Source organism: Pelodiscus sinensis, chromosome 22 (genome assembly GCF_049634645.1).
Source record: "Pelodiscus sinensis isolate JC-2024 chromosome 22, ASM4963464v1, whole genome shotgun sequence".
NCBI classification, from domain to species: Eukaryota; Metazoa; Chordata; order Testudines; family Trionychidae; genus Pelodiscus; species Pelodiscus sinensis.
In genome coordinates, this window is record NC_134732.1 from 10,889,300 (window position 1) to 10,907,878 (window position 18,579).

Here is an 18,579-nt window from a genome sequence, read left to right on the forward strand (position 1 = left end):
CGCTTCAGCGGCTTTGGAACAAGCCCTTTTTCTCCCCTTTCCCCTCCCCTGTAGCCTTTGGAAGGGGAGATGAATGCTTGGAGGAGGAGCTCCAGGTAGAACAACCTCCCAGGTGCCCTACAGGACAATCCTGCTCTGCTCTGGGTTGGGCACAAAGGGACATGGATGTTGCAACATTCAGCATTAGGCTAACTTTTAGGTGCCTAGAAAAAAATGGAAGGAAGGACACTGATCCACAGACCTGAGTTTTGCCCTAGGCTCCCTATGCAGTAACCAAGGAGAGATACCTTACAATGCCCTCCACAAAAGCCAACATGCTACTACCACTTAGGGGTACTTAAGAGAAGTCTGGGGGCAGGGCCAGCTTTAGGAAGTGCAGGGCCCGATTCGAACTGTTTCGACAGGGCTCCGGCAGCCAGACTCTTTCCCCCCCCACCCCCCATATTTTGGTTGAGGCCAAAAAAAAAAAGCACACACAGAAAGTCACAGTCCCTTTAAATCTCCAGCTACAGGGCAGAGTCCCACCTTCCAGACAAACCCAGGGGCCAGCACGCCGGGCACACTTCCGGGTTTAGGGCGCAGGGCCCTCTGGCTTTGGGGTGCGGGGCACAATTCTGAGGAATCGGCCTAAAGCCAGTCCTGTCCAAGGGGTACGTCAACACAACTGAAATTTGGAGAAAACTGCATTTTTGTTTTACGTTTTACAGCGCTTTATTATTTTTGAACTTTTTACACCCAAAAATGTGATCGCCCGCCTGGCTACGATTAAGTTGTTTAAACAAACATGTTGCAATGGTAGGAAAAAAAAACTTGTATGTCTGAAAACTGTAGGTACTGGGGGTACTTATAATTTTTTTTTTTTTTTTTTAAAAGAGCTACTTTATAAACAAAAAAAAAGTTGAGAAACACTGAGCTAGCCAATGGGAGATCCTGACCAGCTGGAAGTATGCTAGGCAGAGGGGCGGGGTTTATGCTAGTAATGTGAACACTAGTTGCTCCCCCCCCCCACTGCCTCTTTCAGAAAGAGGCAGCAAGGTAGGAGGAGGTGCTTCAAAGCAGCAGTACTGTGTGGAGCTGGGGGTCAGCTGTGGACTCCCCAACTGACCCTGGTCTCCATGCAGCGCTGCAACTTTGAAACGCTGCGGGAAGCATGGGACTGTTGCTACGCTTCAAAGGCAGAGGTGGCCCTATCGACTAATCGAATAGTTGATGCAAACTACATCAACTGTTCGATTAGCTGATTAATCTAAATTTAACATCCCTAGTTTCTGTCCAGGGTGCAGGCAGCACCAATCCATGTTGGTGATCCTCAAACGGGAACCCACAGCTAGGAGCCAGGCAGCTTCAGCACCTAAGTATTTTCTTGCAGAAATTAATTAGGTGCTGCCTTTGCTCCACATGCAGATGGCTGGAGGAGGAGGAGCCCCCACCCATGTTATTACTTTTTGCCCAGTGGTAAGAAATGCTTTGAGCAAGGGGACTGGCTTTTGGGTCTCCCACCTCCCAGGTGCCCGTCCCGAACTAGAGTGACAGCTTCTCTCTGGCCCAAGGACTATTTCAATAGCTATCCCCAACAGAACTGTCACTGGGCTAAAGAGAGTGAGAATAACTGTAGCCCAGTGGTTAGCATGGTGGGGTCCAGCCCTCCTGCTCTGATCACTCTTCATTACTTATCCCCTGTGCAACAGCTCCAGCAGGCAACACAGACAGCCCCAGATCCAAACATCCCCTCGCTCAGTGCTTGGAGTGCCCGCCTGAGAGATGAGGCCCCCTGTTCAGAGCCTGCTTCCCTCTCAGAGGTGGCAGGGGAGAAACTCAAGCACTCAAGTGAGCAATCTAACCACTGGGCTGACGAGTAGAAGGTAGGCACCACTACCATCCCCGTTCCTCATCTAGCCAGACTTTGAATGAAGCCAGATTCAGCAGGCTTGCCCAGGTCCCGCAGACAAAGGCCTGTCTTCCCATGGCTTGGGAATTACTCCAGGTGTATATGGAAGGTGGGTGTTGACATGCACACTGCTATCTGCCCAAAGGTAGAAACCAAGGGAACTTTTACCCTGAAAACGTAGATACTGAGGGAGTTTGGACTTCTGTAAAGTTCAGGGAAAGTTTTGTGGATTTCAATCAAGCCTAAAACACTAGTGCAGCCCATATTTGAACCCTCCATGAATCTGGCCCCAGGGTCTCTTCCCACCACACAGCTTCATGGGATGGGATTGAGATTCCAAAAAAGCTCCCCAAAGTTCCTTGCAGTCATGTCCCACCCAGTGGAATCACCTCCCCAAATGCAGTGTGGTGCAAAATGCTACCCAGTTAGAACTGCAGTGCTTCACACCAGCTCTGCACTTGTGTAAATGATGATACAAGGGGCAGGGGAGAATTGGGTTCTAGGGCTGGACCAGCTCCCTCTTTCTCGCCATGTGCCTAAGTCTTCTCTGGCCCTTTCTGGATGAGTTTAGTGACCCAAACACTACCCGCCACTCTCCCCAAACAAGTTGCTGGATCCCTCTCCCCAACTGACAGTCATCCCCTATCCAGGGTCTGGAACCTTGTGCTGGCCTGCGCCCCAGATCTCACTCAGCAGAATGCCCTGCTGAGCCCAAGGCTGGCCCTACCGACAGCTGGGGAGGTCTCATTGTCTCCCCCGTGTGCCCCCAGGTGTCGGAGAGCTTGGTCCAGAGGAACGGGGACTTCCTGATCCGCGACTCGCTCACCAGCCTGGGGGACTATGTGCTGACGTGCCGCTGGAGGAACGAGCCGCTGCACTTCAAGATCAACAAGGTGATGGTGAAGTCCAGCAGTGGCCACACCCACATCCAGTACCTGTTTGAGCAGGAGAGCTTCGACAACGTGCCTGCCCTGGTGCGCTTCTATGTGGGGAACCGCAAAGCCGTCTCTGAGCAGAGCGGCGCCATCATCTACTGCCCCATCAACCGCACTTTCCCGCTGCGCTACCTGGAGGCCAGCTATGGACTAGCCAATGGGAAGCATGGTGGGTCCCACAGCCCCACCAGCCAGAAAGGAGGGCACATCAAAAGGCGGAGCATCACCATGACGGATGGACTGACGGCCGACAAGATCACCAGGGGCGAGGGATGCCCAACCAGGTAATGAGGTCGGTGAAAGGCAGAGCAGTCAGGGTCTCCGAGGGCTTTAGCCTCTCACCACGTTCCTGGGATTATCTCCAGTTGTGGAGACTGGCACCAAGAGGAGAAATGACTGGCCAGAGATCATACAGCAAATCAGTGGCAGAGCCCAGACTAGAACCTAGGAACTCCTAGTCCCCAGCCAACACACCAGCAGCATTCCTCGTTAAGAGCCCAAGAGTGCTTTGTGGTAATACCCCTCCGACTCTCCTGTGAGCCAGGTCTGTTACCGCTGTGCAAGTGCACACAGCACAGCTGATCAGCTTGGGAGGGTTACATGTTCCTTCACTTTTAGTGGATCATAAAACAATACGCAGGCCTTGCCAACCATGTTCAAGATGGGGACTGGATAGATCTCGCACATACTCTTTACTGCTCATCTTTGCCCTTGGTTCAGCTTAGGCAGTGAAACCAAACCAAGTCCATTTCTCCTTAGTTCTGGAGAAACAGCCAAGACACATCTCCCCCCCCATGCTGTCGGGTTTAGGTAGCTGGCCGGCCCTCAGGGCAAGAGTGGGGACAGGCGGAGAAAAGGAGACCGTTTAAATCCCAACAAATTCCCATCACTGACCATTAATATGCCAATTTCACAAACCTTTCTCTACCAGCTTTGGCACTACTAAGCATTAGGCTTGAACTAGCTGACCATGAGCCTTCAAATACTGAGCATTTCCTAGGGAAGATGGGCCCGATTTCCGGAGGAGCTAAGCAGCTGCAGCTCCCCTTGCTCAGCTCTCTGGAAAGCCCCATCACTGTGGACTGGCCTTTCAGAAGAGCTCCCCACCCATGCTACTGAAAGGCTGGCTGTTTCTGCTGAGGCGTAAATGGGAGCTGAGTTCTCCTGTATTCCTTCTTCTGGTGCATGGGCGTCCTACCCCAGCTGCCTCTGAATCCCGGGGACTAAATCTGCTGCTGGTGCTGACATCCACACAGTTGCTCAGTTACTCTGTGAATTTGTCCCCTGTTTTAGAGGGGTCTGTAACGTGCCTTTTTTTTTTTTTAACCCCACCCCCAGCGTGTCTTTACCAATTCACCGAGAGGTCATCCGGAACTGTGCAGTCAGCGTGGACCAAATCCAAGATCTCCATTCCCCGATGTCTCCCATCTCCGAGACCCCACTATCTCCTGCCTACAGCACCGGTAGGAATCCCTCCACCCCGGGGAAGTAGCAGTCTAGAGGCACATTCTGTGCATTCTCTCTAGTACGAAGAGTGAAACCAGAGAAAGAGGGTAGGGACTTAGCTTGGTGTGACACCAGAGGTTCATACATGCAAACTGGCCCGGGCTGCTGCTAGACACTGGCCCTGTGGCATGTAATAATGGCCTCTACATGCTTAATACAGACCTTGTCAAGGAGGCAGTTTTGCCCCTTCTCCACCATAGTGGCCAGTTGCCGCACTACAGGTAATACCTCAGTTTCCCCACCGTGAGCTGGTAAGTCCCAAACAACCTTCTATTGAAGAATGCGTAATCAATGGAAAACGTCCCAAACGGGGAAAGGGTCTCAGGTGCTACTCCTAGTTCTGGATCTTCCCTGGACAAAGAGCTGTCTGGAAGCTGGGGTACTGCTCTCACCAGTCTCCATTCTTTTTACATACGAAACCTTTAATCCTCCTCCCTGGAGCTGGGGGTACTCCACCCCACCCCGTAACCTGGGAAATTCGCACACACCGCTGGGGGGCAATGCTTCCCCATTCGCCAGCACAGAAAAGAAACTTTTAATGAAAGAAGGAGAAAAGTAATGTGGCATAAATGTAGGAAAACACCAGAGTCCATAACCAAACCACGAGTAAACATCCCAGCTCCAGTAGGCTGGGCAATGTCCTTTGCCTCTCAGGCTCACAAGTTCTGTCCCATTCACATGCCCAACCCTTTTTTGCACCCCACTCACAGTTGCTGCCCTTGGTTACCTCCCACCCTGTAAGGGGGAGAATAGGAGGTGTCTTACCCATACTGTTGGTCACTCACCATCCACCTGCTTGCTGCTTTCTCGCGCCACCTTGCTGGCTGCCTGCTGGTCACTCATCGCCTCCTGCTGGTTGCTGTTCCTGCCAGCCGCTCCCACCATGAGTTTAACTCTAAGCCAGACCTTGTGATTTCAGCTCTATGTGATGTGTTGTGGGCCAAGAGCTGACATCACAGGCTAGCCAAAAAATTCCAGCATCCCTTGGAATAACATTTCCCCAAAGTAATAGATTCTTTATGGAGTCTGTGTTAGTTCTATCATTAGAGCGGGGGCGGGGCAGAGAGAAAAACAGGTTGATTCAGTCTTACAGCTCACATCGGGAGGGCATGTAGCCTGCCGATTCCGAGTTCTGCCCTTCCCCCGCAATTGACTTCACTGAGTGAGGAAGGGAAAGCCTTGCCCATCTCAGATTCTTTACAACAATGACAGTGTCTCTCCTGCAAGCATTGGAGTCATATTTTACAGTTCCTACATTTAGGGTTAACGTAATTTGTGACCCCACAACAGCCAAATTAGTTACAATAGGCAAAATACTATTCTAACAATTGACCATCTATCAGGCCTATAGCACTGACTGAACTGTATTTACATAAGTTTAATACCTTACAGGGCTAAACAACTGAGTGAGCATAATCACACCCTGGATTCCTTTCCCCTTCTAGCTGGCTCCACTGGATGCATTGATTCAGACCCTGCTTACACATCTAAAACGGGCAGATAAAATGTGATTCACAGTCTGGATCCAGCCCGCCAAGCTTTTCAATCCAGCCTGCAACCTGCCCCACTGGAACCCTCAGGCCTGGAGCAGCCCCACGCCACTCAAAGTGGCTGCCTGTTTCATGTGGCTCTCTGAGCTGTGCACCAGGAGAGGGAGAAGCATCACATGCTGTACCTGCTCCCACACCCTCTCCTGCACCCCAGTCCCCTACCCCGTGCTCCATTCTGCACCCAACCTTTGTCTCAGACCCTGCACTTCCTCAATAGAAAAGCATGGCCCTTGACCCCCATCAAAAATTATTGCCCATCCCTGGTCTAAAATAACCTCCTTTCAGTTTAAGGGAAAACATCCAGAGAGCAGGAGGGTTGTGGGAAAGGCTGAGAGAAAGTACAGTGTAAAAGTCTGTATAACAGACTGCAGCCACTCTAAGAACACAATGGCTGCTGTCTTTGCACAGAGGCAGGTCTTAGAAATGTAGAGAAACACTACACAGAAAACAAGGGCCTCGACCTTCCTTTACTACACACACCACAAAGAATCTCACACCACTATTTAAAAAAATTAGCTAGTCTGGTGTGAGATTGCGGGAACTAAACCCTAGAGTTGTGCAACTGTTAGAAACAACTCTAATTTATGCCTGTCCTTGGCAACTTCATTTATAGCACAGGCTCAAAGTCCTGCCCTCTGACTGGCTAGAAGTTCTTACGATCAGTAACAAATATATTTATAATGTCCTCGGTCCTGATCCAGGTTGTCTGTTCTAGCTGAGTCCTGGGTCTTCTGCATCTCTGAGTTTGGCTTGCTGCCTGAGTGTTTATAATGTGTGCCTGGGATGCATGTCTCTTCTCTGAGCTATGGTGACTGGGTCTTTTCTTCCCTCTTCAGTGACACGGCTAAAGCCCCAAGGGAGTCAAGCTAGTGGCATAATCCCAGCCTCTCCTGTCGTAAGAAGATCCAGTGAACCACAGCTGTGTCCAGGAAACAAGCCCCTGACAGACCTAGCTGAGAGCACCCACTCCTCTCCCTGCCATGGGTACTCCAGGGCCTCTCCTTCCCCCTCTGTTAACAGCTATAGCGACCCGGACACAGGCCATTACTGCCAGCTCCACCCCACCTCTCCTGTCGGCAAGGAGAGGCCGACTCATGATACCAAGCAGCTGCCCACTAAGAGCTATGTGGAGAGGTTGAAGGTGGAGGGGGGTCAGAGGGTGCCTGCAGAGAATGGCCCCAGTGAGGCAGGGCAGAGGATGAAAGGGGAGCAGGACTTCGTGGGCTTTATCCCACCCACGCTGGAGATGAGCTCGTCTTTCAACCCCATGGCGTTCCGGTCCCTGCTGATCCCCCTGGAGAACAAGCCTCTGGAAATGGCTGTGCTTAAGAAGGTGAAGGAGCTGCTGGCAGAGGTGGATGCCAAGGCCCTTGCCAGACACATCACCAAAGTGGACTGCCTGGTACGACTGGCGATTTGGAGGGTGGGGAGGGCAATGTCACTCCTATGGTCTGCTGCCCTGAACTAACCCCTCCCTGGCTGGGCTTGTTGGAAGAGCTGACTTTTAACTGGCGACTCCCTGTATCTCACAGGGTGCCCACCGAGCAAATGAATAGGGTCTGGGGATTGGGAACGGAGCTGAAAGTGACTCCGGTCTTAGGCAAGTCACTTCAGAGCTCTGGGCCTCAGTTTCCCTAATCTGTAAAACACATGCGTGAGGGCTATGCTAACTATTAACCTTGCAGGGTGTTATGGGGACAAATTAGTATTACCGGAGCTTGGGAGGCATGAGGAAAGTTGAGCTGGCAAGGGGACAATCAGTACCAATGATGTGAGAATGTATTGCAAGATGAGGGTTTGTCCACCCGAAATTGAGACATAGGCACCTGCTGGAAATTAGCTGAGACCAACCCTGGTCACCATCACCCTGGGCTAGATGGGAGGCAACTCCTTAGGGCTGGGCAGTAATCAAAGAGCACTGTCCATTCTCAAAGCCACTGCACTCCTCACAGGACCTTGTGCCTGAAGTGGAGTGGGAATATGAAGCTGGGGAGAAGTTGCTTGCTCCAAACCAGGCAGTCCATGGCAGAGCCAAGACTAGAAGCCAGATCTCTTGATTCTCAGACCTGGGCCTCAAGATGCCCCATACTAGCCATTCCCTACTAAGGATGAAAGCATCAATGTTTTCTTGGCTGAGCCATGCCAAGGATTTGATGAGGGGAGGGACCTCAACCATCCAAACATATGTTGAGGAAACTAACACAGCAGAGCACACATTATCCAACAAGTTCTTGGACTGCACTGGAGACAATGTTTTTATTTCAGAAGGTTGAGAGGGCTTCAAGGTTGGAAGCTGTTCTAGATTTGATTTTAACAAATAGGGAGGAACTAGTTGAAAATTTGAAAGTGGAAGGCAGCTTGGGTGAAAGTGATCATGAAATCATAGAGTGTGTGATTCTAAGGAATGGTAGAAGGGAGAACAGCAAAATAGAGACAATGGATTTCAGGAAGGCAGATTTTGGTAAACTCGGAGAGCTGGTAGGTAAGGTCCCGTGGATAGCAAGACTAAGAGGAAAAACAACTGAAGAGAGTTGGCAGTTTTTCAAAGAGACATTATTAAGGGCCCAAAAGCAAACTATTCCATTGTGTAGGAAAGATAGAAAGGATGGCAAAAGACCGCCTTGGCTTAACCAGGAGATCTTGCATGATCTAAAAATCAAAAAGGAGTCATATAAAAAGTGAAAACTAGGTCAAATTACAAAGGATGAATATAAGCGAACAACACCAGCATGCAGAGGCAAGATTAGAAAGGTAAAGGCACGAAACGAGCTCCGTCTAGCTAGAGACATAAAGGACAATAAGAAGACATTCTACAAATATATTAGAAACAAGAGGAAGACCAAGGACCGGGTAGGCCCATTACTTAGTGAGGAGGGAGAAACAATAATAGGAAACTTGGAAATGGCAGAGGTGCTTAATGACTTCTTTGTTTTGGTCTTCACCAAGAAGTTTGATGATGAAGGGATGCCTAAAATAGTGAATGCTAGTGGGAAGGGGGTAGGTGTAGAATAAAAGAATAAAAAATAAAATAAAATAAAAAAAGAACAAGTTAAAAATCACCTAGAAAAGTTAGATGCCTGCAAGTCACCAGGGCCTGATGAAATGCATCCTAGAATACTCAAGGAGCTGAGAGAGGAGGTATCTGAGCCTCTAGCTATCATCTTTGGAAAATCATGGGAGACAGGAGAGATTCCAGAAGACTGGAAAAGGGCAAATATAATGCTCATTTATAAAAAGGGAAATAAGAATAAACCAGGAAACTACAGACCAGTTTAACTTCTGTGTCAGGAAAGATAATGGAGCAAGTAATTAAGGAAATCATCTGTAAACACTTAGAAGGTGGCAAGGTGATGGGGAACAGCCAGCATGGATTTGTAAAGAACAAATCATGTCAAACCAATCTGATAGCTTTCTTTGATAGGATAACGAGTCTTGTGGATAAGGGAGAAGCGGTGGATGTGGTATACCTAGACTTTAGTAAGGCATGTGCTATGGTCTTGCATGATATTCTTATCAATAAACTAGGCAAATACAATTTAGATGGGGCTGCTATAAGGTGGGTGCATAATTTGGCTGGATTATCTTACTCAGAGAGTAGTTATTAATGGTTCTCAATCCTGCTGGAAAGGTATAACAAGTGGGGTTCCACAGGGGTCTGTTTTGGGACCGGCTCTGTTCAATATCTTCATCAACAATTAAGATATTGGCATAGAAAGTACACTTATTACGTTTGCAGATGATACCAAGGTGGGAGGGGTTGCAACTAATCTGGAGGATAGGGTCATAATTCCAAATGATCTGTACAAATTGGAGAAATGGTCTGAGGTAAATAGGATGAAGTTTAATAAAGACAAATGCAAAGTGCTCTACTTAGGAAGGAACAATCAGTTTCACACATACAGAATGGGAAGCGACCGTCTAGGAAGGAGTACGGCAGAAAGGGATCTAGGGGTTATAGTGGACCACAAGCTGAATATGAGTCAGCAGTGTGATGCTGTTGCAAAAAAAGCAAATATGATTCTGGGATGCATTAACAGGAGTGTTTTGTGAGCAAGACACAAGAAGTGCTCTACTCTGTGCGGATTAGGCCTCAATTGGAATATTGTGTCCAGTTCTGGGCACCACATTTCAAGAAAGATGTGGGGAAATTGGAGATGGTCCAGAGAAGAGCAACAAAAATGATTAAAAGTCTACAAAACCTAACCTATGAGGAAAAATGGAAAGAACTGAGTTTGCTTAGTTTGGAAAAGAGAAGACGGAGAGGGGACATGATAGCAGTTTTCAAGTACCTAATGGTGTTTGCAAGGGTGGGGGGAGGAGTTGTTCTTGACCTCTGAGGATAGGACAAGAAGCAATGGACTTAAACTGCAGCAAGGGGGTTTAGATTGAACATTAGGAAAAACTTCCTACCTGTCAGAGTGGTTAAGCCCTGGAATAAATTGCCTAGGGAGGTTGTGGAATCTCCATTACTAGAGATATTAAGAGCAGGTTAGACAGACATCTATCAGGGATGATCTAGACAGTGCTTGGTCCTGCTCTGAGGGCAGAGGACTGGACTTGATGATCTCTTGAGGTCCCTTCCAGTTCAAGTATTCTATGCCAGCCCTTTCCCAGCTCTGAGCACACTGAGGCTGCTGTGTGGTGAGGCAGGGTGTGGGAAGACCTTAGCTCACAGCAGAGCCAAAACTTTTTCTGCACCTGGCCAAGCCCCCTCACCTCAATTATTGGTGCTTCAGCTACTGTCCCCCTCTGTTGCAGGTTGCTAGGATACTAGGTGTTACCAAGGAGATGCAGAAGCACATGGGAGTGAGCTCGGGCATGGAGCTGCTCACCCTGCCCCATGGCCATCAACTTCGGCTTGACCTCCTGGAACGGTAGGCTGGGGAGTGAGGGGCGGGGGACATGGGAAAGCAAGTGCTGCCCTGACTCCTGTCCTGTCCTTGGCTAGGTGTCTCATGGCAGATCTCGGGGTCTCTTGGCACCAGATTTGGAAAGTTTGGCCTGTAGTTCCAAATCCAGCTTCCCTCACTGTACGAGGACTCTGCCCTGAATCAGCTTTCGGGGGGTTACTGAAATGACGGACAGAGGAATAGCTCTGGAGACTGATCCTCAGTTCAGCCGCACACCAGGCAGCAGCAATGCAAGCGCCCTCCCAATGGGCCTCAAACATGACTAGCTCCTTGGCCCCATTCAGTCCTCAAACTCTCCTCCTATGAGGCCTCCAGTTGAAGCCCATTGGACTGGGGCAGCCAGTGCACTGCAGATGGGTCACCCAGAGCAATCACAATGGGGATGACATCTGGGCATTCCTGACATGGGTCAGATTGGAACCAGTGGCCAAGAGGCTGCATATCCCCTCACCATCTCCTGACTCCTTTGCCTCTGCTTCCCGCATGTTCCTTGCTGGCTCCCCACCTGGTGGCTCAGCCTCTGTCTCCTACCGTGTCAGGTTCCACACCATGTCCATAATGATTGCGGTGGATATCCTGGGCTGCACGGGCAGCATGGAAGAGCGGGCAGCCCTGCTGCACAAGACCATCCAGTTGGCTGCAGAGCTGAAAAGCACCCTGGGGAACATGTTCAGTTTTGCTGCTGTGATGAATGCACTGGAAATGACCCAGGTATCAGCCAGGCCTCTTCTCCCAGCCCTCTCCCCAAATCTCACACACCTCATTGCATCCCTCAGGAAACGCCAGCATGTGGGGTGGGGAAAGAGCTGAGAGAGAGTGTTGGGAAGGGGGCACCAGGCTCAGTTCAGTCTGGATGTAAGGATGGGAACATCCCCACCCCTGGAAATGGCCTGGCCCCATATGGCTGTGAGTTGCTATTCTTTGTCGGGCTGTATTATTCAGAGGAAACTGCTGTTCACCCAAAATACGCCCCCCCCCCTCTTCCCAATAGGGTACAATCACTGTTTTAAGGCCACAGCACCTTGCCATCCAATCTGGTCCCTTCAGAAGATGAAAGACTAGAATTCAACTTTAAATCAAACCCTGCTGGGAACTCCCTTCCCCTAGTTCAAAGGAGCTACCTTCTCTGTGTCTCTCGCTGTCCATCACCAGCCACGGAGGAAAGAAAACATGTCAGCAAAAATGCTGTTGTTGAGATCTCACCCTCTTGCCACGGTTGCATGGTCAAGCTTGGCGATGCCCAGAGAACTGGCACACCTAAGGGAACCCACAGAGGGGACTGGCAGGGGAGGCAGCGTGATAGGGCTGAGGTTTCAAGGCAAAACTCTGGGAAGACTAGTTTGGCACAGCACATATTGCAGGCGAGGAGTGATGCACGTTAGCTGAGCTGCCTGGGTATCCTTGAATTTGAATAGAGGGGGGGCTATAGCTCAGAAGTGAGTCACTTTTGCAGAGTTGTGTGTGAGTGGAAGGTTGCCCAGATCCATCCAGAATTAGTCTCTCTGCTCTGCTGATCCCCCGCGAGCACCAGACTCCCCATGCGTCAGCCCCCTGTAGTGCTGAGAACCCTCCTCTCCTGCTTCCAGATTTCGCGGCTAGAGCACACCTGGATGGCGCTGCGCCAGCGACACACCGAGGGGGCCATCCTCTACGAGAAGAAGCTAAAGCCCTTCCTGAAGAGCCTGAATGAAGGAAAAGGTAATGAGAAGGGAGAGACCTTGTGTGTCTCTTCTCTCTCTGCCCCGCTCCACGTTTTCTGTGGACAAGGCAGGTCCCGCAGCTGCCATCCGGCTTCCCGTGCATGCTCTTGTTTTACTGATTGTGGGAGCTCCCCAGGGACCACAAAGGTCAGTACAATTTCCCCCTCCCTCCATGGAGCTATGTATGGGCTAATTCCTGTCCTGTTTTCCCATGGCCTCCCACTGAACGAGAGAGAGGAAACAGACCTGTCTAGCTACATCCACCTGGCTTCCTGCCAGACTCTTCTCCATTGTCATGGGCACTTCCATAGTCCGAGAATCCTGGAAAGGAGCAGCCACCAACACCATGGCCTCTCTGCCACTCACACCCCAAAAGACCCTTTCCCATTCCAGTCCCTGGTGGCTCTACCCATCTGCTGCTCTGGGAACCTAGTTCAACCCTATGGCAGCAGCAAGTCCTCCCAAGGATCGGGCCACCAAATCCCCCTGTGGCTGCAGGGATGGGATTGCTGCCTGTGATCTATCCCTCCTCCATGAGCTTTCCTTTGCCTGGTGAGGCTAAGGGCACTATGGTCAGTCTGTGCGCTGCTGCTGGGACACACAAGGTGCAAGACCCTGCAGAAACTGCAAACCTGTGTGCTTGAGAGCGCCTGCTACAGCCTTCCACCCAGTCCTGCCCTTCGCTTTCCAAACAGCCCCATTCAAAAGTAAACAAAAGCAATGGCTGGGTAAGAACACTGCTTCCTAGAGCCAACCTGCCTGGCCAGTCCCCACGATAAGGGGACAGGGTGACATTAAGTGGGAAAGACAGAGCTTGATTTTTCCAAAGGGCTCAGAGCAGTGTTGGATATTGAGCTCTCTTGGAAAATCGAATCCCAAGTGCTGAACGCTAGGAAATCTGACTCTACCCTTCTGACACACTGTACCTGTTCTCTAGCTATTTGGAGGGTACCATCCACAGGACTCTCATTCTTGCACCTCTCACTATGACAGACTTGGAGGGTGAGCCTATAAAGTGGCCCCCTTCGGCTCTTGAAACATTGCACAGTAGCCAGGGAACTCAGGGTGTGCACATGTTCTTGTTCTTTCGCAGAAGGCCCTCCGCTGACCAACACCACCTTCCCTCATATCATGCCCCTCATTACACTCCTGGAGCGGGATGTCGCGCTCCTGGACAGCGTGGAGTCCTGGGAAAACACTGACAATGGCGTGGAGGTTGTCATGGCCCACCTGGAAGCAGCACGGATGGTGGCACATCATGGGGGACTGTACCATACCAACGCAGAAGTGAAGCTTCAGGGTAAGGAAGCTCGGTGTCTGGCCTGTGACTGCCAACTCACTTTGAGCCAAGCTCACAGGAATATCTGTTGGCCTTGTTACTCACATCTTTTGGCTCTGGATAGCAGGGCAGCTTCAAAGAGAGGCTGCGCCCCACTAGCAAGAAGAAGAGCCACAACACTAGCTCTCCCCTTCCCCCCAGCTGCTTCTCCCCATCCCTGTGGTGCCCCACTGTCCGAACTGGGACTTGTTCTCCTGTGTGGGAAGGGGGATGAAATTAGGGGGTGTCATGCCACTGGCTTTAAGGAAGTGGCCAGCATTTACCCTTGTGGGAAGGTAGACTCCCCAGTGGAGTGCCCTCTTGTGTCTGGGTGTGGCACAGGAGGTTCTCATTTAGCACTGCCTGCAGTGGTCCAACTCCGACCTCCAGCCAGCTCATGTTTCAGTTTCACCCCATCCAGTGTAACAAAGTACAACAAAAGCTCCTTGGTCCCAGATCTTTACACTCTTCTCATTGGGCTCTCCGTTGTCCTTATCCCTATCTCATGGGCCTCCTATCACCTTCCTGGCTGGTAGGGAATCTAGGCCCTCCTTATAGACTGGGTTCCACTCCAGAGACTCTCTAACCAGCAGCCAAGGTCTTCTCTGGTCAGACTCCTTGCTGCTGCCTCCCTTCCAACTGCAGCCTATCAGTTGGCCTCTCCCACTGACTCTCCAAGTTCACCCTTCTCTCAGGGCCAGGCCACACAGGGTTCCCACTGGAATCCCAAATGAAAACCCATTTCTCTGTCCTTGGGCTTAACCCTTCATCCCTTTCTGCTCAGTTTTCTCTGGCTCTCCTGGCAAGTTCAGAGCTTGCCCTGTCATTAGGGCTTCTCATCACCAGAGCCTGCTCCATCCCCAGTACTGTTGTGGGTATCTCCTGGCTTCCTGTTAGACTTCTCTGCTCAGAAAAGGATCCCAGCTCTCCCCCAGGTTCCTCCGTGACCCTCCCAGGCTCTCTGCTCCCAATGAGTGATTGCGGAGTTCTTCACTCTCTCTTCCTGCAGCACCTTCTGCTGCAGACTTCGTGTCTTGGCCCACTCTCCAAGAGTAGCCAGCTAGCATAATGAGCCTTGCCAAGCCATGTTAAACCTTTATTGCCTTCAGGGGTCCACGTACACACCCCACTTCTCCCTAGATGCTCCAAGGCTGGGAGACATAGTGGTTCCCAGCGGTCACGAGGTGCAAATCAGGAAAGAATTTGGCCCAGGGTCTTTGAAGGGACTTCAAACGGAGTGTCATTAAGGCCTCAGATTCGATGTGGTGGAACTCATAACTTATTGCAGGACTATTTGTAAGAAGGTCCGTGTTTTGGCCTGTCTCTCTCCAGACAAGAGACAGGCACTGTATGGCTAAACCAGCAGCCTCCCAGCCCTGCTGCTGCAAGAACTCTGATGTTTGTGTACTTTCTTGGTGTCATGGCCCACAAGCCAGTTCACCTCTCCCTAAGAGTGGAAGGGCAAAGGAATCCCAGCTACTTCCTGCCTGCTCCATTTAGGCTAAGGTGGGTTAGAGTGTACATGGGGTGAACTTGTCCCTTGGTGGGCTTCTCTGATGCTTTTGGGTCTTGTGTCCTTTGCAGGCTTCCAGGGCAAGGCTGAGATCTTTGAAATCTTCAGTACTGAGTTCCAGATGCGTCTCCTCTGGGGCAGCCGTGGTGCTGAGAGCAGCCAGCGGGAACGCTATGAGAAATTCGACAAGGTCCTCACTGCACTGTCCCACAAGCTGGAACCCTCTGTACGATTCAGTGAACTGTAACCAATGTGGAGACTAAGCGTTAAACTTACAGGGAGAAGATGGCACCAATCAGTCTCTTGAGAGGCCAAGTAACTGGGTTCCCAGTCTGCAAGCTACCCCACTCCTCCTCCTGCAGCCATGGGGCCATGGTGGGAATCACAGTCCCAGAAGGAGAGCCAGCATGGTGCAGATGGAGGGTGTAAGGAAGAAAGCTGGCATTTAACATCTGCAAAAGAAAGCACTGATCAGGAGTGAAATCACAGCATTGGAATGGGTACAGCTGTAGCTCTATGGAGAACTGTGCCAGAATGATCAGTCAGCAAACCCAAGGGGGAGGGGCCCAGAACAGCTATCATGAGCTAGGTCCATCCATGCTTCATGCATGCAAACTACAGGAGGATGCATTTTAGTTTCCACTCAAAGCAGTGGTCTCCCCTCCAGTACAAATCAATAGTGGAATCTCATTAAAGGATCCTCCATACTAACAGCCTATTGAAATTCCCTGGGCAGTCCCAGGGCAAATGTTTCAAGCTGCACATTTGTGGATGAGGGAGAGCCCTGATCAGCCCGTCATGGAATCTGCTGATTCTCAGCTATAGGTTAGGCCAGTGTATATATCCCAGTTGATTGACACAAAGATGCCTGTGGTGCAAGCAATCCACCTCCGCTGGCCCTGTAATCACAGGTATCTCATTACTGTTGTGTTCTTCATTCAGCCTTGCTGGTTCTCAGCCACCTGTGGTCCAGTTGCTATGATCACTCAATGCTGCTCCCACTCGTACAGCCAGTTGGTCTCAGATATTTTATCTTTTCTCTGTCTTGTCTGAGGCCTCTTAATTCTGCCTGTAAATAAATTTCACATTTACTACTTGATGTACAGACTTGTGAGGGCGTTCTTGTAAATAATTATGCTGACGTCATTTCATCTTGTAAATAAATGTATATAGATCATGGGGCAGTTGGGGGGTTTGTTGTTTTTGTTCTTACATACAATAAACTTTTATGCACTTCCTCACTAGAGTCACCTCTTTGGTGGATGTTTTCAAATATTTGTCTATAGTGATACAAGTTCATACCATTCAAAATATGTTTGTACTGACACCCCTGGCATCACTGTCTACACATTGTGCATCTATGGTATTTCTGCTTTTGTCAGCATTACAGTCAAAGTTTAATGTACCTGTGGCATACAAATAGAACCAGAGTATTGGGAACAGCTTGTGGACATATCAAGTAAGAGCAATTGCACCAGTTGGAGGTGGGAATGTAGTGAAGCTGATCTTGTTCCCACCTGGAATTCACTTGGATCAATTCAAGTGAGTTAACTGGAGTTATACCATTGTCCTAATTTGGTTAATGCAACCTTAACAAGCTAGCTATAGAGGGGGAAATAACCACTTCTTAATGTTGCCCTGGTTATAAGTCTGCTCGCACCCTACAATGTCTACATATTAAGGATGTGAAAGACTAGTCAACTATCCAATAAGTAAAAGTTTATCAGATAGTCAATACACTAGTCGCTTCTCCTCCCCCCCCTTGCTCCCTCTATCGGAAAGATTTAGCAAGGAGGGAAGGCTTAAGAGCAGCAGTGCTGTGTGAAGCCAGGGTCAGCTGGGGACTCCCTGCTGACTCCAGACTCCATGCAGCGCTGCCACTTTGCAACGCTGCAGAGAGCCCCACATGGCATATCAAAGTGGCAGTACCACAGGGATCCTTAGGTCAGCTGGGGACTCCCCAGTTAGCTACCGGCTCCACACCCTGTTTCAAAGCGACAATGCTGCATAGAACCAGGGTCATCAGGGGAGTCCCTAACTGGCCCCCAGCTCCACGCTGTGCTGCCGCTTTGAAATGCCACAGGGCGCAAAGGGCCAGTGGGGGACTCAATCAGTCCCCTGCTAGCCCAGTGTTCCCCGCATCACTTTTGCCTTTGAAGTGTAGCAACAGCCTTGGAGCTGTTACACTTCAAAGGTGAGGCTCCCTTTATAGGCTAATCGAATAGTTGATGCAATTTGCATCGACTATTCAATTTGTCTATTAATCTAAATGTAACATCCTTACAACATACGATGTAGAGTCAAAACCTCACTCCAATGCATAATAGAGTTCATGTCAAATCTTCTCCCAAGACTTGGCTGCTCCTAGGATTCCTCCTTCAGAACTGTTCAGATCATACCCTAGTGAATGGAGCAGTGAATTACCTGCAACAGTGCCCATTTAATGCAGAACTCATTCAATCCTTTCCCAGCAGGAGTAGCACCAGGATCAAGGGTTAGATGTTTCAGGCAAACTCTGGGAGACTTGTGTCCCACATATGCTCACTCTCCCTTTCTCTGTGCCAATGGAGCAGTGCTTCTTCTTCGAGTGGTTGCTCATGACCATTCGAATTAGGTGTGTGCACCGCGTCTTCTGGAGCATTTTCCCTAGCGGTACCCATAGCGCCAGCAGGGCGCCCCCTGGAGTGGCGCTGCCATGACGGGGCATAAGTACCCCTGCCGGCGCTGCCCCACCTCAGTTCCTTCTTGCTGCCCGTGACAGTCGTTGGAGCGTGTCTCTCTCCTAGATCAGTTAATGGTTCCCGTTTCTCGTAGCATTGTAGATAGTTCTGAATAGTTCAATTAGTTAGATAGTTAGTGTCTCTTTGTTTTTCCTTCTCCCCCTTCGGGGATGAGGCATGCCAGGGCCACAAGGTTTTAAGACGTGCGCTGTCTTCATAAAGTTTATGCCCAAAGGAGACACTAACTGTGGACCTTGCCGGTACCGCCGTCGATGGTGACGTCGGCTTCTTCGGGGTTCGTCTTGCAACCAGTACCGGCTTCGGCAACGCAGCCTTGCTCCGTGTTGGCACTGCAACCAGCATCGGTACCGGGACCGGTCCTCCCAGTGCCGCAACCGGCTCCACCTCGGGCTCCAGGGCTTGTCCCTCTGGCACCAACTCCACCACCGGGACCAGGTTTCCCGGTACCACAACAGGCATCGTTAATGGCACCGGCACTGGTCTTCCCGGTGCCGGCACACCCTCATCGGGCGCACGCG

The 18,579-nt window shown here is 50.3% G+C and overlaps 1 protein-coding gene across 3 annotated transcripts in view; it reads left to right on the forward strand.

Moving 5' to 3' along the window:
- Positions 1-16,561, forward strand: part of SH2D3C (SH2 domain containing 3C) — a 64,731-nt gene extending 48,170 nt beyond the window's left edge. For all 3 annotated transcript variants that reach the window (XM_075905962.1, XM_014571492.3, XM_075905963.1), the window contains 8 exons: positions 2,659-3,107; positions 4,162-4,286; positions 6,716-7,281; positions 10,638-10,753; positions 11,329-11,500; positions 12,376-12,487; positions 13,583-13,789; positions 15,392-16,561. In XM_075905962.1, coding sequence (XP_075762077.1) covers positions 2,659-3,107; positions 4,162-4,286; positions 6,716-7,281; positions 10,638-10,753; positions 11,329-11,500; positions 12,376-12,487; positions 13,583-13,789; positions 15,392-15,567 — 1,923 coding nt within the window. In that variant the 3' untranslated portion in view covers positions 15,568-16,561. The remainder of the gene's footprint in view (positions 1-2,658; positions 3,108-4,161; positions 4,287-6,715; positions 7,282-10,637; positions 10,754-11,328; positions 11,501-12,375; positions 12,488-13,582; positions 13,790-15,391) is intronic.
- Positions 16,562-18,579: the final 2,018 nt, after the last annotated feature.